Here is a 21,711-nt window from a genome sequence, read left to right on the forward strand (position 1 = left end):
ATGTTGTTCCTGGCTTTGGCCCCATCCCCCATGTCCCTGCTCTGTCTAAGGGTTTGGGGAACTGGAAAGGTGAGGCTGGGGTGTTGCCAAGCCAGATGTGTGCACATCTGTTCCCCATCAAGAACTGAAACTGGAGAAGAAAAAACGCTCGTGTGCCTCTCCAGGGGCTGGGGCTGTGGCCTGGCCAGGCCCCGGTCACCCAGCAGGAGTGGGGGCCCCGCCCGGGCCTGAGGGAGCTGTTATTTGGAGGACTTGGGGTTCTGACCACCTGGAGAGCAGCTCTGCTGTCAGCAAGGGTGGGCCCCTGCCCGTCCCCCTCCCCCCCCAGCCTGTGGGCCCCACATCTCTGCTGCGCCTGTGTGGGGTGGGAGGGGCAGCAGAATGGGGAGGGGCCCAGGAACCTGGTGAGGAACAGATTCTGGCCTGGGTCACAACCTGAATCTGAAGCTGTGTGCGTCCATGGGCGCCTCAGGACCTGGGAGTTGGCTGGGGCTAGGCACCTGCAGCGGGCTGTGTGGCTGGGTGTTAGATGTGGCCTCAAGATTAAGCTGGTTGCATGGCAGGCCCGTGGTGATGGGGAATACTGCCTCTAGCATGGAGGCATCTAGAACTTGTGGCTCCTTCTCCCACTGCAGGGAAGAAGGAAGAGCTTTGTTTGAATCCACTTACTTTTCTAAACCAACTTGGACTTCCTGCCGCCTCCTCCACCAAAGGTGGGAGCAGGAAGCTGGGAGCCCAGGGGAATCCCACAGAGGTGAATTTGGGCTCACGTCTTCCTGTGTGAGTCAGACACCTCAGGAGATGGTACACCAAAGCTTCGGGGAACTCTGGGCAGTGGTCCCGCTCTGTGCCTCAGTGTGCCCCAGCAGGCTGGGCTTGGGGTTGGTGGGCACTGGTGACAGTGGCTGGGATGGACTCAATCTCCTGGCCACACTTAGCCAGGTGCCCCCATGGTTCCAGGACCTTGCTGAAGAGGTTGAGTCTGATGGAGGTGGATTCGTCATCTGGGGTCTTCTGTGGGCATGGGATTCGTCTGTAGCAGCTGGCCCTTTCCTACCCACAGAGGCCCCTCTGGCCAGGTTATGTGTCCAGCTTGACATGTGCCCATGTGTTATCCACTCGTCACCAATACTGAGCCACCCAGCCAGAGCCTGGGGACACAAACAAGCCTGTGGCAGCTGTCCGGATGTCACCCCCCTCCCCACCACTTCAAAGGGCTGCTGGAAGGCAGAACTGGAGGCTTCCCTCAGGCCTGCTGCCCTCGCACCACGTGAGGCCAGCGCCACCGTGACCTGCAGGCCTGTGGCTGGGCAGAGTGTCAGGAAGCAGGACTCCAGGCCTCCTGGGACCTCAGGCCCACAGACTGCCGCCCCAGACAGTCGCCCTGTCCCTCTCACCCATGGGGGTGCAATGCCCGCCCCTCTGGAAGAGTCCCTTTGCAGGTTCTCACTCAGGGCCAAACTTCTGGAAACAGTAGTCTTGCTCCTTCTCTGCCTGAGTGTCCTCACCACTGTGCTCCAACCTCTGTCCCCAAGTGTCCACCATCACCTCTGAATTGCCCAAGACCAAGCCTCAGCTTCCTTGGGCTGCATCCAACTCTGGTCCTCACACCTCATTTTGGAATAAGGCCCAGAACCCTACAGTCACCCTGGAAACTCCCCTGCCCTCTGCTCCCCCACATCAGGGCATGTGAATCCCCCCCCTGCATGCCTCCGAGACACAGCCTGGTGCCTCCACTCCCCACTGACTATTTATGCTAAACCATTTGAAAACGCTGATATTCAACTGTTTCTGATGGACAGACGTGGCAGTTTCATAGGATTCAACTTAATATCTTCTTTTGTGTTCTCCTTGCCTCTCACCTTCCAGTCAGATGTGGCGCTGGAGAGACGACCTCAGTTCGAATCCTGGCTCTGCCCTTCTACTAGCTGTGTGATTTGGGCAAGACACTCAGCCCCTCTGAGTCTTAATCTCCTTCTCTACACAAGGGGGGGTACTAAGAGCAGCCACACTTTAGGTAATAACTGAGTTGATACATGCAACAAACAGTGCCTGGTACTTAGTCAATGCTTAGTAAGTACTACTTACTGCTGTTTTACTCAAATCTAACCACAGAAATCTCCTAAAATCCAGGACACCACCCTTCTCAAACACCTTCGATGGCTCCCTAGTGCCTCCCACACCTGCTGTAACCTACTTTCAGCTTACCCTCCGGGCTGGGTCGAGCTGAAAACCTTGCCTGGCCTCAGGCACACGACCTCACTTCCTCCTGCTCTTCCCTCTCCAGGGAACCCCCTTCCCTTTCTTTGCCTAAAGAGATGATAACCATCTTTCAAACTCAAACCCCACACCCTCTGAGGCCTTGCCCCAGGTCTCTCTTCCTCCTCTGCATCCTGTAGCACCTGCTTGTGCCTCTTCAATGAGGATCCAGCCTCCCTGAGGTGGTGTTCTTTGTGTCTGTGCCACCCTGTCTTTCCCACAGCACAAAACTCAGCTCCATGGGCTGTCAGCCAAGCATTTGCTCAGCCCTATTTCTGTTGCTCAGACCTGCAACATTTGAGGGTGCCCGAACCTCCGCTAGCCTGGGCTAAGGGGTAGGTGGGGGATCCCGGTGGTACAGAAGGCCCAAGGGTCCCCCAGCCAGGGCCCTAGAGGGTATCCATGGGGGCCAGGGTGGCTCCTGGTTTGGGGTGAGTGGGAAATGGTCAGGCTGCTCTGGGGACAGACTGCTTAGCCCCTGCCCTGGCTGGGCCTGGGGGCAGGATTGAGTAGGACCTAGCCCCCTGACGAGATGCAGGCTGGGAGGGCCAGGAGTGGTGGCTCTGCCCTCTTGGGGCTGGACAGGGGCCCCGCCTCGCCCAAACCTCCCCCCACATGCCGGAGTGGGCTGCCTCAGAGTTGGAAGTGGGGAGTGTGAGGCCTGAGCTCAGACAGCAGAAACCTGATCCCCTACATGGCACCCACCCTGCCCAGGAGCACAATTCTGCTTTGGGGAGAAGCCAGCTCTGCCCTGGCCAAGAAACTGCACAAAATGGACTGATTTTGCCCCTCCACCTGAGGGTAAGGGCCGGTGAGCAGCACCTTTCCTGCTTCTCCATGTCTGGGGTTTCCTGAGGGAAAGCAAGCTCACAGGAGATGCTGTCCCCTCAGCGTCCTGGCGCTCGGCACTCATCCTGCAGACGAGGCTCGGCAGTCCTCCTTCCGCACAGCGGGCTGGCGCCCAGGTGGCAGGTGAGCCTCCTGGGCAATGAGGGCCCAGCGGTGGCACAGGACTCCCTCGGATGCCTTGCCAGCTTGCCCACACTCCCTCTGGCACTCCCAGGCTACACTTGGGCAAACCCAGAGGTCTGTTCCTCCCCAGGGAGCCAGTTCTGTCTGCTTTCCCAGGTCCAGGTGCAACCCAGAGCTCAGGGCTCCTACCTGACCCCTTTCTCTGCCACGTGGCCCAACTGAGGAAGCTGAGGCCTTTGTTGCCCTCATTGATTTCTTTATCTCCACCATGGGTCTACCTCTGTGCTCAGCTGTGGTGAGAGCAGGACTTCTGCCAGGCCATATGTGGTAATTAGAAAAAATTACCCCCATTCAGATGTATGCAGCTCAGTAGGTGCAGGGCTTGGTGAACAGTGTGGCCAGAATTTCAGACCAAACTCATTCCTTTGCTTGCGCATCCTTGTGCAGTGTGCAACCTGCCCAACTGTACATGGAAGTCCTTAATGAAAGGGAAACAGGAAAAGAAGAGACATAAGTCCTGGAAGACCAAGAAAGATCATTTCAGTCACAGACACAGACCAAACTCAGATACCAGTGGGTGGAAGGAAAATCGTAGGACCAAATTCTTGGTTGTTTGACCCAGGCAGTATGCTCAGCTTTAGTTCTGAGGAGAGATCTGTGAGATCTGGAACTGTGAGGGAGGCTTCCTGGAGGAGGGAGGGATGAAGTGGGCCTTGAAGGACAGGAAGGATCTGGGTGAGATCAGGCAGAGCTGGCCCACTGTTTCTCCTGTGTCCTCCCCGGGAGCCTCCTGTCTCCTTCAGACCTGTAACCTCAGAATGTGGCATGGGACCAGCACACCACAGGGGAACGAGAGGCCTGGGATGGTGCCCAGAAGGTGGAACTGGGCAATCTTGTGTAGGAGACATGAGAGGGTCAAAGGAGGTAGTGGCTGGAGCCCCAGTGTAGACAGCCTGGAACCCCAGATCCGGCTGCACACTTGGGGGCTCCCTCCCCAGGCCTGACACAGCCTTCACTTGCTCTGCAGGGTAGTGCCCCCCTGTCACCCCAGGGTGCCACCCGGCCTCCTCCATACCTGCCTGGCTGTGCTGTCGGTGAGTCCAATCTGAATCCAAACTGGCCTGCAACCTACTGCCAGCCTGGGCAGGGGGCCTGTGTTCTCTGCTGGGGCTGGTGAAGGGGGGCCCTGGGAGCCCAAAATGTGGGAGTGGGTATCTGGGAGCTCTCCGAGGGTGGGGACCCGGACCTCTCAGACTTCTGTCACCTCTTGGCCAGTCCCCAAGATGCCGCATGAGTGTGTACTCGGGGGTAGAGCGTGCAGCCTCCTCTGCTCACCTTTCAGATTCTTGTGCTGCTGCTGCTGGCCATGCTGGTGAGGCGCCGCCGGCTCTGGCCCCACTGTGGGCGTGGCAGGCCTGGGCTGCCAAGGTAGGTGCTGTGGCCTGGGTACCCCCGCTCGGGGGGCCCAGATGGCAGAGCCATTCTGGGGGGTGGTGATTTGTTAGGTACCTAGAAGTCAGCCCCGGCCCCAGTGACACCCCCGCATCTCCCAGCCTGGGGCTCTCCCCACCCCCACCTAGATCTCCAGGTTTGGTCGGGACCCTCAGAGGGAGGAGGAGGGACCCGCTCAGGTCTACCTGCTCCTGGGTCACCGGCACCTTGACGCTTAAAGGCAGATTTATGAGGGACTGACCTCCAGTCCCTATGGCTGGAACTCTCTCCCCGTCTCCTTCAGCCCTACGACCCCAGAGCCTGCAGTGGGGATGATCCTGAGGAGATGGGACTGGGTAGGCTTGTGTGGGAGAGACCAAAGTGTTGGGGGAGGTGGTGGATGGAGCCTCAGGCCCAGGCTGCACACCCGGGTGGGTCCTGCCGTGCTGGTTTTGTGGGGAACTAGCCTGGGGTTTCTGCCCTGCTGGCTGACCCAGGCAAGAGCTTGTCCTGCCTGGGGGAGGTCTGGGGGAGAGTGGAGGAGGATGTGCTCTCAGAGCATGAGGTTCAAGCTAGAACGAGAGCAGAGGGCCTGAGTGGTCTTCCCTGAGCCCAGAGAGGTGATGCCTGGGACAGCTGTGCCCGCTGTTTGCCCTCTGCCCTGGGCCACACCCGGGCCAGGGTGGCGGCTGCTGCGCAAGGATGTTGTGACTCGCCGAGCTCTCTGATGGTCTGCCAGCCCAGACAGAGCGATTAGTGTGGAGGCGGCTGTTTCCTGGAGCTCCCAGGGTGGGTGGGGGAGCAGCGCTCAGGCTTGTCCCTGCTGTGTGTTTGTGTTGGAGGGACATCCTGAGGCCCCTCGCCACAGGGCCCCGAACCTGGTACACAGGAGCGCTCCCCAGTGTCTGTGGAGTGGATGGATGAAGGGGCCTTAGCCCGCATCTGGAAAGCGGGCCTGGCTCCAGCCCTCCAGTTATGGAACACGGCATGAGGCGAGGGGAGTGGGGGCCTGGAGCAACTCCCTCCCGTCCTATCCCTGCCTCTGCGCCAGCCCTGTGGATTTCTCAGCTGGGGACAAGCCCTGGACAGTGCCCGCCGCCGTCTTCATGGTCCTCTTCAGCTCCCTGTGTTTGCTGCTCCCCGCCGAGGACCCGCTGCCCTTCCTGACCCTGGCCTCGCCGCCCAGCCCAGGTACCCAGTGCAACCGAGGCCCTGGGCTGGATCCATGGGGTGAGGGGGGGTGGGACTCAGAGCCCTCGGGAGGGCTCTGCTGTAGCGAGCCAAGCAGCTCCCCACCTCGGTCAGGAGCCACACCAAAGGACACTGTCTCATTATCCTCCCCAACCCGCCACAAGGCCTAGAACCACCCCCTCGTTGGTCCCAGCCTGTGGGTCAATACCACCCTCTCTGCTTCCTCTGTTCTTGTGAGGGAGGAATCTCTCGTCCATGGGCCCAGCTGAGTCCCCAGACAGCCTGGCCCTGTGTGACAATGAAGGCGGGTGGGGAGGGGGCAGGCAGGTCCTGGAGAACTGAGCTGAGCTCGAGGAACTGATGGTTACAAGGACGACTGCCACTGAGAGGGGCCGCTGCCCCAGTCCTCACGATGCCTCTGCCAAGTGTGGCTCTTAGCCCCATTTTACAGAGGAGGATGCTGAGGGTCAGAGAGGGGAACAATAATGAAGCGGGAGCTTAATTTATTGAGTACTAACTCAGGCACTGTGCTGAGCACTGTACGTATACCTTCTCATTTCATCTTGCTAATTTACTATTGTTATCTCCATTTGACAGATGGGGAAACTGAGACCCCCAGAGGTAACTTGCCCGAGATCCCACAGCTGAGACTAGTCAGAGCCTGGATTTAAACTCAGGCCTCTTGCCCACTGAACCAGCTGAGGGCCTTAGAAGATGGAGACAGGAGAGAGGCCTGGGTGGCCCAGACCCAGGCCCCGCACCTGCCCCTCCGTCATATGTCTCTCTACCCGTCTTGCCTTCCAGGGCCCTGGAGGATGCTGGCCCTGCTCTATTACCCTGCCCTCTACTACCCTCTGGCTGCCTGTGCCACAGTTGGGCATGGAGCCGCACACCTGCTCGGCAGCGCACTGTCCTGGGCTCACTTTGGGGTCCAGGTCTGGCAGAGGGCAGAGTGTCCCCAGGCACCCAAGGTAACCGCTGACTCCTGACGGCCTGGGGCTGAGGGGCGTGGAGGAGCTGTGTAAACCAGCATGGCTCCTTTCGTCTCTCTTTATGTGCCCGGCTCCCTGCTGCTGTGCGAGTGCCCTGCGCAGGATGCCACTCTGTAAACACGTGCCCATTCCAAGCTCGGCCCCTCCATGGGACAGGCAGGGGATGGGGCAGCTGGGCCTGCTCTCAGCAACTTCAGTCTGGGAGGGGCAGAGGTGGGGAGAGGCAGAGGAGGAGGAAGAGGAAGCTGACATCCTCCATCGTTGATTCCCCGACCTCCCCTTGGTCAGGCTGGAGTGGGAGTGAAGAGAGCTGGAGGACAGCGAGCGCTGAGTTGGGGATGGTCTCAGAGGGCTAAAAAGAGAATTCCAGAACCTCAGACCCTGGTTCACTGTCTGCTGGCTGGGAGTGTGAAGCTGCCCAGTCTAGTACCCAAAGGGTGGTGGCGTTGGCCTCAGAGCCAGACAACCTGAGTTTGAATCCAGATTCATCACTTCATGCATTCATTCATTCCACAAAAATATTTGAAGCACATGCTGTATACCAGGGACATTTGCAGGCACTGGAATACAGCTGTGCACAAGACAGATGAAGTCCCCGTTGTCCCCAGAGCTGCCGTTCCAGAAGGGCAGACGCAATAAAACAAACAAATAAACAAAATGATGCCGGGTGGCACTCAGTGCTTTGCGGACACCATGTCACCTTTCTGAGACTCAGTTTGCCCAGTAAATGGAGTTGATGACACCCATCCCTGAGGTGGAGGCGAACATTAGGGAGTCTCTCTGAGAGCAGGGCTTGGGTGGTTGTTTTCACCATCCAGAACCTGGCACGCGCTCAGCTCTCTATACAAATGTATTGAGTTAACAAACGAATGAATATGTAAGGGGCCCATCCCTGGGAGGTATGGTATGCACTTCCCTGATGCCCAGGTTGCAAACTGCACATAGACAGATTTAGGCCTGTGTCCAAAGCGCCAGGAACACAGGAACAGAGAAGTTAGATGTCCTCATTCCAGGCCCCATTCCAGCCCCTGGGGTGGGAGGAAGGGTTACATAACCTCCTCCAAGGGCCTGGGTGGGGCAAGCACCTCCGAGGGGTCTGAGAAGGGGCAGTAGGAGGGTTTGTGCTGAGCGGCCCAGGCTGGGGGGAGGTGATGGACCCCGTGGGGCCCTAGACCACCCTCAGGACCCTGCGTGAGGTGGGAAGGGAAACGGAGCCTGGTCTGCAGCTGGGGAGGAAGGCAGAAGGCAGGGGTGTCTGGGTGTCCGTCTGTCTGCCAGGTCTACAAGTACTACTCCCTGCTGGCCTCCCTGCCTCTCCTTCTGGGCCTCGGATTCCTGAGCCTTTGGTACCCGGTGCAGCTGGTGAGAAGCTTCAGCCATGGGACAGCAGCCGGCTCCGAGGTAAAGGGACAGGGCTGTGGTGGGCTCCTACTTGGCACCCAAGACACCCTGGACGCCCCCGTGTCTGTTGGTCCCACGTGTGGTCACACTGGGTACAGGGCCTGGCACACAGCAGGTGCTCAGAAAAGGTTTGCTGAGTGGCTGAGGGACCAGTTAGTCCTGCCTTCCCAGGCAAAGGCTAAGCGGGGTCCTCAGCTGGCCCTCAGGATGCCTGTACACGAAGCTGTGTGCACTGTGGGGACGCGACAAAGGAGAAGTGGGCCAGAAGGCGGGGAAGTCAGTGCCCTGTTTCTGAAACATTGAGGGTCCGGCTGGAGGAAGGAGACAGGCCGGGAGCCTGTGCCTAACAGGAGCTCTGGAGACGTGGGCCCCATTCAAGAAGTGCCCGGGGCCAAATTGTATCGTGAACCAACTCTAGGTTGGAAAATGTCAGATAAAGGGGAGAACTAAGGGAGGCTGGGAGGGCTTCCTAGAGGAGGTGGACTTTAGCAGGGACTGAAGGACAGGAAGGACAGAGTGGAGAGAGAATAAGGAGAAGGTTTTGCAGGACTAGGAAAGAGCCAGAGTAAAGAGGCAGAGATGGGTTACGTCTGTTTCGTTCTGTATAATTTGCAGCACCAGGCAGGTCTTAGCACATAATAGCCCCTCAGCAGATATTTCTGAAGTTTTGGATAGGTGGGTGGAAGCATCCTGGCGAGCGAGAATTCTGACAAGATATGGCAGTCTTATTAGTGAGGCTCCTAAGCGCCTGTCGCGTGCCAGGCCCCCAGCTAGGTGCTGCGGACTCAGAGCTGACTGCCCCATGTCTAACCTCCAGGACCTCCCGGTGTGCCCGGGGAGAGAAATATTTGCCCTGCCATATGAAAAGTGCCCCAGGGGCTTGCCCCAGTGCCTGGGAGCGTGGGTGGAGCGCTCTTCCTGTGAGAGGGGAGGAAGAGGACAGCTCCAGCGAGGCTCTCTTGAAGGGCTGAGGACACAGCTGCCCAAGGGCTGGTTCCTGTTCAGATGGGGATGGTGGAGGAAAGGCCCAAAGGGTGGCATCTGGGACAGACAGCAGGCAAGTGATAGCGCCAGTTGCTGACACATGGAACACCAGATGAGAGCAGGGGACGATTGCAGTCATGGGTGTGTGGCATCTGAGGGTCTGGCAGGCAGGTGGACTGTGGGCCTGGAGCTCAGGAGAGGAACTGAGCCGGGAGCCCAAGAAGGAGTAAGGTCTGGAGGAGGGGTGGGGAGTGAGGGGAGAAGAGGCCCCGGGTCCCCCAGGGGCCCGCATGACTGGGTTTGGCTCTCTCATGGAAGCAGTAGGGTCCTCAGGACTTGTCACTCCTCCCCTCCTTATGCTGACCCTCCTCCGGGCATGCCGTTGTCCCCTCATTTTTATAGCTGGCTCAGAAGAGGGGCAGCCCCGGGGGTACACACGCACCAGGCAGGCTCTCCCTCCTCTTCCAGGGATCTTTCCTGCCTCGCCTCTCCCTCCACTGCATGCCTTTCTTCTTGAGAAGTCTTGGGAGAAATAAAATCCTCTTTGGCCCTTGGTCAAAGACGTTTAAGCCTCACAGGACACAGTCAAGCTTTGAGCTGACCCACACCTGCCCTGGATCCCAGGGTTGCCATGGCAACAGGTGACAGTGGCCTATATTTTCCTAACGATGAGGGGCCAGGGGCTCGCTCCATCTTACCATGGGCCTCTGCCTCTTGGCAGGCAGCTTAAGGCTTGGAATGTGGCTTAGACAAATCCAGTCACCCTTGTGATCTCCCTCGAGTGGGAGGAGAGACCTGGGGGATCTGACCTGGAATGGCCCCGTCCTGTGTCTTGGTCAGGGATGTGCCCAAAGGACACAGGCTCCCTTTTGCCCCAGTCTCAGATAGCAGAGGCCAGAGGGCAGGAGGGAAGCAGTGGTGAGATGTGATTGAGTAAAGCAGGAGAGGGTTGGAGATAGATCTGAGGAAGAACTTCCCAGTGTCGCTTTCTTAAACAGGAAACTGATTAGTCTCGCATTTGTGGAGGAGGAAAGGGTGGCTTTGGGGGGCATGGACCTCATCCCCACCAGTTGGCCCTTCTCCGTGCTCCACCACAGCTGAGAAGTTTTTATGGACCCACTGGGTGTCCACTGTGTCCCCTGAGCCAGGGCCCTGTGGAGGGCTTGAGGCAGGTCTCATCAGCTCGTCCATTTGTCTGTCCCCACAGGGGCTGCAGAGCAGCTACTCTGAGGAATATCTGAGGACCCTCCTTTGCCAGAAGAAGCTGGAAAGCCGGTGAGGCCCTGGGCACACAGTCTGGGCCAGGGCACAGCACTGAGTAGGCAGCTTGTTTGGGAGGCTGGCACTGGGCAGCACGGTGCGGCAGAGACGAGGGATGAGTCAAACTCTGGGCTCGGGCTCTAGCTCGGGGCTCGGGGCAGCTGCTTCTCCTGAGGGTCCTGCTTGCCTGGGTCTGTCCGCAGCTCCCGCACCTCCAAGCGTGGCTTCCTGTCCCAGGCCTGGATCTGCTTCAGACACCACATCTACACTCCACAGCGAGGTATGGCGTGGGGAGCTGAGGTCAAGAGTGATGGGTGACCTCACCCCTCCCTTGCACAGAATAGCTGCCATGGAAGGCCAGCTTCTACCCTCCCAAAATCTTGTCTTCAGGAGGAACAACCCCAGCTTGGGACAAGGGGAAGCCCGTGGCCTGGCCTTGGTGGCCCAGGGTCCTGTGAGCCCTGGCCCTTTTCCTGGGCCCCTTGGGAGGGATGGGGCTCCCAGGCCTGGGTGGTGCTGGGGCTCACCATGACCCTCCTTTTGGGGACTGCAGGATTCCGACTCCCCCTGAAGCTGATGCTTTCCGCCACCCTGACGGGGACAGCCATCTACCAGGTGTGTCCTGCCTCTGGAGTGCCATTTGCCTCTGGACCCTTGCCCCTGCCCCCAAGCCTGTGTCGGCTCAGACCCAGCTCAGCTCTCCAAAAACCCTGCCCACAGTCCTGTGCAGCTGCCTCCGGCCATCTTGGGAATGGTGGCCTACCCAGAAGACAGAGCCTTTCAACGCTTGTCGGCTCACACAGAGTCAGAGCTTGAGTTTTGGAGTCACATAAACATGGATGTAAATCCTAGCTCCATTATTTACCTCCTGTGTGACCTCGGGCAAGTTACTCAACATCCCTGAACCCATTAGCTCAGCTGTCAAATGGAGGAAACAGAATTACTTTCCTGTTTGGGTAGTTGGGAAGATTTAGTGAAATAATGTGTGTTTGATAAATCCCCACCATCACCCCCCCCAAAAAACCCCCACAAAATCCTGGGAGGTACATATGATTTTTCTGCATTTTACAGGTGGGGGAAGTTGAGGCTCAGAGAGGTGCATTTGACTTGGCCAAGTTCCTACGGCTAATATCAACAGGGTAGCCAAGATTTGATCCCACACCTGTCTAGCTTCAATGCTTGTGCTCATTTATATGACACTTTGTTTTCTCCAACATGGAAAAGTTAGAAACTTTCTGTTCTGAAGTTTAGATAGATAGACGATAGACAGATGGAGGTGTACACAGACAGGTGTTCTGCTTGAACGCGCTCCTGCGGCCTATTAGGCGGAAGTGCATCTGTGATGTGCTCATTAGGGGCGTGAGGAAACTGCTCTAAAGGGCAGAAGAGAACGTCATGATGGGTGACAGGCACGTGGATGCAGCCGCGTGAGGCCAGCGTCTCCCCATTAGCTCAGACACACTTTTCCTGGGATGGGAGGGCCTGCACCCTCATTCTGGGGCTCTTCCAGGTGGCTCTGCTGCTGCTGGTGGGCGTGGTGCCCACCATCCAGAAGGTGAGGGCGGGGATCACCACGGACGTCTCCTACCTGCTGGCTGGCTTCGGGCTGGTGCTCTCAGAGGACAGGCAGGAGGTGGTAGAGCTGGTGAAGCACCACCTCTGGGCTCTGGAAGGTGAGGCCTCCCGGGAGTGCCTGAGGACCCTCAGCAAAGAGGACGTGAGCCGGGATGCCTGAGCTCAGTCCCAGACTGCCGCGGACATGCTGGGTGCCCTTGGGCACGTCTCTTCTCTTCTCTGTATCTTCATTGCCTCATTTCTAAGTTGGGGCGGTTGGAGCTTCCAGTTCCAAGTGTCTGAGACCTGAAGGGTCATCTCAGCAGCCCCTCGTCATCTTGGGTGGTGTTTCCCACCCCCACCCGTGTCTTTGCCCGGCTCTGTAGGCACGGAGGTGGGGTAGGCCATGGTATGTGTGAGCTGAGGGGACAGCCCTGGCTCTTTTGCTGAGGGTGGGGATGGAGGAAAGGAAGCAGTGATGGGTGACAGGGGCCAGGTTCTGAGCAAATCCCCATGGCAGATGGATGGGGTCGGGTAGGGTGGATGCTTTCTCTTCCCCAATCCCTGGCCCTCTGGGCCACTTCCTTTCTCCTTCCCGCCCTTGACAATGAGCCCTCAGGCCAGGGAACCATACCAGCCTCCCCTTCTGTGGTCTGGTGCCTCCTTCAGCCCTTAGCCTGTTAGCCACCTCCCCTACCTCCCAGGCCCTCCCAATAGCCTTGTGGGGAGGCTGAGAAGTGTCCTCACTTGCCACTTGGGAAGGATTTGCCTGAGGTTATCTAGCCAGGCAGAAGTGGAGCCAAGAGAAGAATGCAGTCTCCTGATGCCTCCCCTGGGGTATTCTCTACCACCTTGGGACAAAACCTGGTGGTCAGGACCTGCATCGTGGGGCCTGCATCCTTTGCCGACTTGGCAGTCCCTGGCTGGTATGGGCACCCGGCTCCTGGAGAGTAATATGTGATGGTCGGAGCTTAGGCTGCCAGTATTGCAGGTGGAAGTGTGACTTTTCTGCAGCTGTTCCTGACGATTAACATCATCCTTGTCCCTTAGACTAGGCATGTTGGGAATGGAGAGGGGCAGGGAGTGGTGGGTGGGCAGAGGTGTGTGCAGGGACTGCTTCCTTCCCTGACCATCACTCCCACCATCTTCCTGAGCGCCTCTGCTCCATACCAGAGGCTGCCCTGGAACTGCAGTTGAGGCCCGAAGCTGGACAAGTGACAAATTCTGGGAGGACTGAAAATGGCATCTCCAGGGAGATTTTCCAAGTTGGCTGCAGTCTGGGCCACAGGCAGGAGCAGACGTGGCCCACTTCAGCCCACATCCAAGCTCAGACCTTGTCACAGCAGCCCTGTTAGGTCAGCATCATCGATGCCATCTCACAGAGCGGGAAATCAAGGGTCCAAGGCAGGAAGTGGCATGTCCAGGACAATGGATCCTGCTTATAATCAGAGCTGCAGTCTCCAAGCTCAAATACTCCCACTTCGGATCTTCTTGGACTCAGGGGTCAAACAGAGCAGTGTTTACTCTCCCAGGTCACAGACAAGGAAAACTGAGGCCCAGGAGGATTAGAGATATGCCCAAAGCACTCAGCAAGCCAGGGGTAGAACGGCAGATGAGATCTGGGCTGAGGGCCCTTTGGTCTGTTCTCAGCTGAAGGAGCTAATGTCTTCTGAGCTCTGAGAGCCTGTTTAGGGCTGCCTACCCAGCGCCTGGACCATAAGCCTAGCATTGCTCACAGAGAGCTCACGCTCTGAGTCAGGCAGACTGGATTAGAATCCCTGCTGCATCGCTCACAAGCTGTGGGACCTGGGGCAAGCCACTTCACTTCTCTGGACCTCAGTTTCCCTACTTTCAAAATGGGTGCTGAAGCTACAAAGGCAACCTTGTCCTTGAGGCCCTTGATCGAGTCGGGGAAGACAGATCAATCTGCAAAGCAGGGCCCAGAAGGAAGCAGGTACAGGGTCCCAGAGAAGGCAAAGAGCAGGAAGATTTTATGGGTACTAGGATTTGGAGGGACCCAAGTTTGGAACCGATTGAGGGAAGAGAGGAACAGGAGGTAGACAGATGGAGATCAAGGCCAGGTCTGGGGCCAGCGAGCTTGCTCACCCCTCACCCCGTGTCAACATCTTCGCTCAGCTGGGCAGGCTTAGCAGGCAGACCCCTCACCTCCTGGCAGAAACCGTCCAGAACACACTTTCACTGGTGCCGAGTGGCTCCAGAAGGACAGATGGAGCAGGGCAGAGCTGCGCGTGCCCAGGGCTTTCTCCAAGCCTTACTTCTCAGAAAAGTGCCCCTTCTGCCACTGGAGGAGTGAGCCAGGGCCAGGTAGAGAGTCCTCAGGTCTCTGCAGCAGTCCTTCTCAACCCTGGGTGCACCTGAGAATACCTTGGTGACTTTGTAAAAGGCCCAAGGCGAAGTCCCAGGCCAGACTTCAGAAGCCCCGAGGGTGGGCCCAGCGTTTGTGATGGAACAGCCCTCCTGGTGGTTCTGAGTCAGGCCCGAGTTTGACAACCGCAGTAGCGGGCACTCTATACGTGTCAGTTGGTGGATTGATTCAATCAATTGCCGGTAGAAATAAATCATTAAGGCTGTGTCTTACGACAGCCTCAGCGCAGTGGTTCTCAAGCCTGGCTGCACGTTGGAATTACTTGGGTTGCTTTCACAAAAGCTAAGGTCTGGGTTCCACGCCCAGAAATTCTGATTTAATTGGTCTAGGGGGCAGCCTGGGCCACGAGGATTTTAACAGCTCCAAGCGATGCTAATGTGCTGCCAGTGCGAGACCCACTTCTCCAGCACCTGTGGCTACTTGGAACTAGTGCTGCCTTTTCCACGGGTGTTTGCTCCCCTCCTGAGTCTCTTGTGGGGACACAGGAACCAAGAACACTTCCCTGGGCTGACTGATGAGTTCAGGGTGCAGGCACCCTGGGCTCATTCTGGGTCTACTTGGAAATGGTTGCACCCCACTCTGTCACTTCCTGGCAGTGTGGCTGGTGGGTCAGGCCCTTTCTCTGTGTCTCAGCTTCCTTGTTGGTCCCGTGTCTTCCTGTGCTCTCCTCTGGGGTTGCTTTGATGGTGCAGAGCCGGGCTGGATGCAGAGGAAGGGTGGAAGGGTTGCAGCCCCGCATCCCTGCCGTACTTAAATCTCAGGCTTGTTCACAACACCCCGTGTGTTCTCCCCCAGCCCCTGGGGTTACAGCAAACTCATGATCCATGTGCATGGCGCAGGGGGGCCAGGAGCTGGGGAGGACAGGCCACACCCCGGGAGATAGGTGGTTGCTGTCGCCTCCTTCATTCTGATCGACTCAGCCACACTGACGTGCACTCACACCCTCTGTGTCTGAACAAAGGCCTCTGATGCAGGCCCCGGGTGGCTTTCATGGCTCACATCATGCTGGGAGATGGGCAGCCCAGCAGGGTCCTGAGCAAGCTGAGGCTGGGAGATGAAATGATCCCCTGAAGGCCACACGGCCAGGAGGCTGTGGAGCTGAAGTCAGCTGCCATGTTCGATGGAGTCGCTCACTGGAGGTCACACAGCAATGGAAGAAGCAGCCAGGGTGAGAGCCAGGTCTGCAGCCTCAGAGCTGGTCTCTCTCCCTGTCTTGGCCACCACTTGTCTCCTGGCAGTATGGCCTGCTGAGATCATCAACTTATACTGGATCTGAGAACGGGGCATGTGGCAAGAGGCCTCCACTCAGGGTGGGGTGTGGGGCAGGGGTAACCACCCCCCAGGCTCCAGCCTGGCAGCATTTCAGAGGCCCCCAGGAGACCCTCCAGGCCCCGACCTCCCATTTTGCTCCCTCTCTGCCCCTCCAGTTTGCTACATCTTGGCCTTGGTCCTGTCTTGCTCACTCACCTTCCTTCTGCTGATTCGCTCGCTGGTGACACACAGGTTAGTGGCAGGCTCTGACTCCCCAGGGCAGATGGGAGAGGGATTGGGGTCCTAGGGGCCTGCAGGACTCCTGACCGAGGTGGCCTGTAGGGGAAGCCCTGGGGCTGGAGGGAGGGAGAGCCTCTGCAGGCCTAGGTTGTCACTGAGCCCACCTGCCAGCTGCGCTGTGGTGGGTGGAGAAGGTGGGCATTCCTGTCTGGTTGGAGAAACATCTGTGAGTGATATAGGGCCTGACTGACTCGGGGCTGGCGTGGGGAGGCAGCCCTCTGAGAGGGGCCACCCTGGGCGGGCTGCATCAGGCAGGGAAGGGCCTGGGAAAGCCGGCGTTCTACCTGGCAATGGACGAAGAGGGAGGAGGGGCAGCAGGAAGGGTGCTGTGCAGGAGGACCTGTGTGAGCAGGAGCTCGAGGCTGGAGCGAGCCTGACCTGTGCGGAGGCAAGGGAGGAGGCGGCTGCGCTGGTGTCGGGACACTGGCCGTTTCATGGTGAATGATAAGGAGCGCTGAGGAAACATGAGCAGAGGGAGAAGGTTCTAGTTGGGAATAGCCTGGGTGGGAAGAGGAGGTCCGGGTACTTAGCAATGTCGGAGAACTGGTCCGTATGCCCAGTGCAATTGTCAGGCCTCAGGGGTGCTGCCCAGGGATCTTTTTTCACAGGGTTGGTCCTGCTCAAGCTGGCATTCAAGGCCTTCAAGACTTTGCCTGCCCTGAGCTGTGGCTGAGCTGCGTGCGAGTCATTTTCCCTTCCTCCTGTTGTTTCTCACTTTTCTGATTTGGTGTGGGTTGAGTCTTCTGCCTGAATTTGCCTTCCTTGACCTCCACCCCGCTCCCCACCAGTTTACTCTTGTTCATCCTTTAAGACTCTATTCAGACATCACCTCCTCCGGGAAGCCCTCCCTGACCTCCCAGGCTGGGGTGGAGCCTCCACTGGGCTTCCCTGCCCACGGCCACGGGTTGTCATTAGACTGGGACTTCCACCCGAGGCTGGCCGAGGGGAGGAACGTAAGGAGTGTGCGTGCTCCCTGAGATCCCTGCCTTCCCCGCCCCACCCCAGGGCCAACCTGCGAGCTCTGCACCGAGGGGCTGTGCTGGAGCTGGGCGCCCTGCCCCAGAGCCTCCGCCCCTCCCGCCAGGCCATATTCTGTTGGATGAGCTTCAGCGCCTACCAGACTGCTCTCACCTGCCTTGGTGAGTCCCATGCCCTCTGCCTGGTCTCCGTGCCCCGACACTAACCCCAGGGGGACGGGGGAATGCTCAGCAGGCCTTGGCTGGCCCTAGGCATCTGCCTGTGATGGGCAGGCTCCGGGGCAAGAGCAAGAGGAGGGACCCGCTTTGCCTTCCCTGCCCTTGGGAGGCTCACTTGGGTAGGGGGCAGGGGGTGCAGGAGCCCTTGAGGAAATGATACCCCTCACATGAGTACAGCCCCTGGGTGCCACTAGGTGTTTACGCAGAGGAGGGACCCAGGCCTGGAAGGCAGGAAGTTCAATGAGGTGCATTCCTGCTTGTTAAGTGACGGCTATGCCACAGTGGGCTGCCTTGGGAGATAATGAGATCCCTGTCACTGGGGGTATGCAAGCAGGGTTTGTGGCCATTGTGGGGGGCTGCAAAGGCAGTCCCGCCCAGAGGAAGTTGAACTAGATTAACTTCCAGGATCCTTCGCAGCAGAGTTTCTTATTTTTTTTCTTTTTCTTGTGTGTGTTTTTTTTTTTTTTTTTGAGGAAGATTAGCCCTAAGCTAACTGTTGCCAATCCTCCTCTTTTTGCTGAGGAAGACTGGCTCTGAGCTAACATCTGTGCCCATCGTCCTCTACTTTATATGTGGGACACCTACCACAGCATGGTGTGCCAAGCAGTGCCATGTCCACACCCGGGATCCGAATTGGTGAACCCCAGGACCCCGAAACGGAATGTGTGCACTTAACTGCTGTGCCACCAGGCCAGCCCCTCAGCAGAGTTTCTGATTCTCCCCTTGGGCTCTGCATTGAATAATGCTCTCTGCAATGTGAGGGAGCTGGGGTCTCTTACTCTCACCTCGCGGGGGAGGAAGAGAAGGACAGTAAAGGAGCAGAGAATTACTAGCACTAAATGTTGCAATTCCTCATCTTGGTAGACCTTATACCTCCCAGCCCTGTGGTACACATTACCCCATGTAAACAATTAGCCAATTGTTTCAATTGACAACTTTCCGGCACCCACCATATGCCAGGCTCTGGCCAGCAGGAATGCAAACATTAATTTAAAATGCGGTCTTGTCCCCAGGGACTCAGAGCAATTGGGGGAAAACAATGTTTGTAAAGCACTTGTGGTTTTCAAAGAGTTGCCACAGACATTATCCCATTGGATCCTCACGACAGCCCTCCAAGGTAGGGACCACTGTCCCCACCTTATGGAGGAAGAAAGCGAGGCTCAGAGAGGCAGAGTAACTTACTCCACGTGGCACAGCTAGGCAGCAGCAGAGCAGGGGTCTGAAACCAGGTCTGCCCAATTCCACAGCCCTTGGGTTCTGGGGAGTGGCAGGGGTGGGCTGGGTCCCGCAGAGCCTGAGTTTTCCCCTTCCCCTACCCCGTTCCCCGCGCCAACAGGGCTCCTGGTGCAGCAGATTGTCTTCTTCCTGGGGACCACGGCCCTTGCCTTCCTGGTGTTCATGCCAATGCTCCACGGCAGGAACCTTCTGCTCCTCCGAGCCCTGGAGTCCTCATGGTGGGTGAGGCAGGGGTAGAGGGCTCTGGGACCCCTTCCCAGAGGGCCACTAACAGTGACGCCCTCCCCATGCCATCCGCAGGCCCTTTTGGCTGACCTTGGCCCTGGCTGTGATCCTGCAGAACGTGGCAGCCCACTGGGTCTTCCTGGAGACTCGCCATGGACGCCCAGAGCTGACCAACCAGTGAGGCAGCTCCTAGGCTTGTGGCTCCCTCAGGCCCTCAGCTTCCTCTTTGATGCCTCTCTTTCTGTGCACTTCTGCTTTTACGACCGTCTCTCTCAGGGAGTCCAGAGAGTAGTGAAGAAAGCTTGCCTTACACAGGGAAAGGGGGCAGTGGCCCAGCTTACTCCAAAATACTTCTCTGTTTACCTGTTAGAAATACCCCCATGAGCCTTTCCTGCTGTGAGGATCAGCACTGCTCTCTCCTGGACCCTCTGTGCCCTCAAAAGCCTGTGCCTGCCCCACTGCAAGAAGGAGGTTAACAGAAACATTAATTCCGTGTCAGATAGCAAGGCTGTGGGCAAACCTCAGCCGAGGAGGGACTCAGAGTCAGTGCACAAGGGACCCAGAGCGGGGAGGAGGGAGACACTGAGGTCATGGAGAGAACCCGGTGGACCTGGACTTAAACCCCAGCTCTGCCAATCACTAGCCAGTCAGCCTTAGCTAAGTCACCCAATCTCTCTGGGCCTCAGTTTCCCTTCTATGGAGGGAGTAATACTGCCTGTCTCTCAGGTGGTGGGGAGGGTGAGCTGGGTTGAGAGAGCGGCCCCAGCGCAGGGCAGGCTGCGCAGAAGGTGCACTCAGTAAGCAGTAGGCACTCAATAAATCCATAGCAGCTGTGGTCATCCAGGTCTGACACTGACCCTGAGGAGGGGGCTCTGTGTGTGGGGACCTGCCTCAGCCTCTCCTCTCCCCCACCCAGGCGAGCGCTCTCCGCAGCCACCTTCCTTCTCTTCCCCATCAACGTGCTGGTGGGTGCTGCGGTAGCCACATGGCGAGTGCTCCTCTCTGCCCTCTACAATGCCGTCCACCTTGGCCAGATGGACCTCAGCCTGCTGCCACAGAGAGCCGCCACTCTTGACCCCTGTAAGGTCGCCTGACAGGGGCAGGGCGGGGGTGGTTGCTCAGGTTGCCCGAGCGTGAGGGACGGTCTACCCTGATCTTATGTAAGTGTGAGTCTGTTCCCGGAGGATGTGTGCATCCACATGCCATGGGTGTGCAGCGGACAGCATGTCCACATGTGCCCACGTGCAGTGCGTGTGCCGTGTGCTCAGGGGCCCACGTGCTTGCATGCAGGGTGTGCAGGGCACTCCCCGTGTGTGAGGGGCTGTCTGGGGGCCCCTCCCCAGCACTGCCATCCCCCCAGGCTACCACACGTACTGCAACTTCTTGAAGATGGAGGTCAGCCAGTCGCATCCAGCCATGACTACCTTCTGTGCCCTGCTCCTGCGAACGCAGAGGCCCCGGCCCCCAAGGGCCCCCCAGGACAGCCTCAGACCAGGGGAGGAAGAAGAAGGTGCGCTTCCCCCGGGGAATGGGGGATGGAGGCCACCCCGCTGCTCCCAGGAAGAAGGCATGCCCTCTCCCTAACACAAGGTCGTGAGCGCCACTGGAGAGAAAGCGCATTTCCTCTTGGCAGTGGCGGCCTTTGCGGGGAGAGGGGGTGGGGATGTTCCTGGTCTGGCTCAGGGTAACGTTCCCCATGTTCTGAGCACATACTCTCTCTCTACATGCCCGGGCACACACCCTCTCACACAGCGGAATGGCTGTCACGCTAAGGTTCTGTCACCCCAGGACACCCCCCCTGCTCTGTGTGTCCTCCCCCTTCCCTCTTGCCTGGAAGTCTGTAGTAGGAACGGGGACGTTCAGCTGGCTCTAGGACCTTGTCCCAGCCCTGCCTCCAGTCCCCTCCACAAAGCTTGTCCTCTCCCTCTTCTCTCTGCCACCCGCAGGATGACATCCTGAGCCTTTCAAACACCCCTCTGCTTCTCCCAACTTCCCAGCCTATGAGCCAGCACCTGGAACCCCAGTCTCACCAGCCTCTCCCACACTGCACAAGGGACTTTCAGACTCTGCTCAGGTCTAGGTGCCAGGGCACTCGGCTGGGTGTTTATTCAGTGACTCACAGAAGGTCTCTCCCTCTCAGGGATGCAGTTGCTGCAGACCAAGGACCCCACGGCCAAGGGAGCAAGGCCCAGAGCCCACCGAGGCAGGGCCCGCTGGGGTCTGGCATACACGCTGCTTCACAACCCGGCCCTGCAGGCCTTCCGGAAGACAGCCCTGTCAGGTGCTCGGGCCAACGGTGCCCAACCCTGAGGGTGGGGACGGCCAAGCCACCATGTCCTCGTCTGTGCTGGGATGCTTCCCCTCCTCCCAGCCCACTTCTTCCTCGGCTCTCCCAGCATCACCCCAGCCATGGCAGCCTCTCTCCTTGGCACCAGCTCTGCCAGCAGGTCCCCCGGATCGGGGCCCCAGTGACCAGCCCCAGAGGCTGAGGGTCGCTGTGGTTGGCTGGAGGTCTGTCCGCACTACAAGCATCCGGAAGACTCTGATCTGTCCCCTTGACCTTGGGAAGCCAGCGAAGGCTCTGGAGAAAGCAATCAGTGGTTTAGGCCCTTGGCCGGGGAGCCCGTGGAAACTGGGCAGCCACATCTGGGCTCCTCCCCGTGCTGGCTCTGCTGTCAGCCTCCATGGCCTCCCTGAAGCCTCCTGACCAGGGTGGTGACTCAGGCGGGACAACCTCACATTCCAGCTCAGACCCACCTCAACCTTGGACCGCACCACCATGGAACCAGACACAGTGCTTCCTCTTTCCTCCAGTTCTCCCCCTCCTGCCCGGGGGCCTCATGGCCTGTAAGGCAGCCCAGGAAGAAGCCGTGGGCTCCTACCGGGCAGCAAAGTCATAGCTCAAACCAGGCCCCACAACGAGCTGCCCACACTTGAGAGCATGATGTTTTTGTAGTTGGTATGCCTTTAGATACTATGAAAGAGGTTAGTGTGTTCCCCTTAATAAACTTGTCCCTGAGAGCAGTCCTCCCAGGGGGAGGGGCACCGGGGAAACCGCCCACGCTGTCCAAAA

At 58.3% G+C, this 21,711-nt stretch overlaps 1 protein-coding gene across 16 annotated transcripts in view; it reads left to right on the top strand.

Moving 5' to 3' along the window:
• The window catches only part of STRA6 (signaling receptor and transporter of retinol STRA6), a 31,966-nt gene extending 10,255 nt beyond the window's left edge, over positions 1-21,711 (top strand). For 6 of the 16 annotated variants that reach the window (XM_070621365.1, XM_070621374.1, XM_070621359.1 and 3 more), the window contains exons 3-19: positions 3,151-3,231; positions 4,259-4,325; positions 4,574-4,659; positions 5,714-5,853; positions 6,658-6,824; positions 8,124-8,246; positions 10,438-10,505; positions 10,694-10,770; positions 11,044-11,105; positions 12,001-12,163; positions 15,858-15,933; positions 16,987-17,120; positions 18,514-18,631; positions 18,714-18,815; positions 19,555-19,718; positions 19,999-20,148; positions 20,779-21,711. In XM_070621365.1, coding sequence (XP_070477466.1) covers positions 3,151-3,231; positions 4,259-4,325; positions 4,574-4,659; positions 5,714-5,853; positions 6,658-6,824; positions 8,124-8,246; positions 10,438-10,505; positions 10,694-10,770; positions 11,044-11,105; positions 12,001-12,163; positions 15,858-15,933; positions 16,987-17,120; positions 18,514-18,631; positions 18,714-18,815; positions 19,555-19,718; positions 19,999-20,148; positions 20,779-20,948 — 1,948 coding nt within the window. In that variant the 3' untranslated portion in view covers positions 20,949-21,711. Of the gene's footprint in view, positions 1-1,869; positions 2,018-2,973; positions 3,232-4,258; positions 4,326-4,573; positions 4,660-5,713; positions 5,854-6,657; positions 6,825-8,123; positions 8,247-10,437; positions 10,506-10,693; positions 10,771-11,043; positions 11,106-12,000; positions 12,164-15,857; positions 15,934-16,986; positions 17,121-18,513; positions 18,632-18,713; positions 18,816-19,008; positions 19,110-19,554; positions 19,763-19,998; positions 20,149-20,778 lie in introns of those variants that run through there. The other 10 variants (XM_070621384.1, XM_070621388.1, XM_070621380.1 and 7 more) reach the window with 5 other exon arrangements.

This window comes from Equus przewalskii, chromosome 1, assembly GCF_037783145.1.
Source record: "Equus przewalskii isolate Varuska chromosome 1, EquPr2, whole genome shotgun sequence".
NCBI classification, from domain to species: Eukaryota; Metazoa; Chordata; class Mammalia; order Perissodactyla; family Equidae; genus Equus; species Equus przewalskii.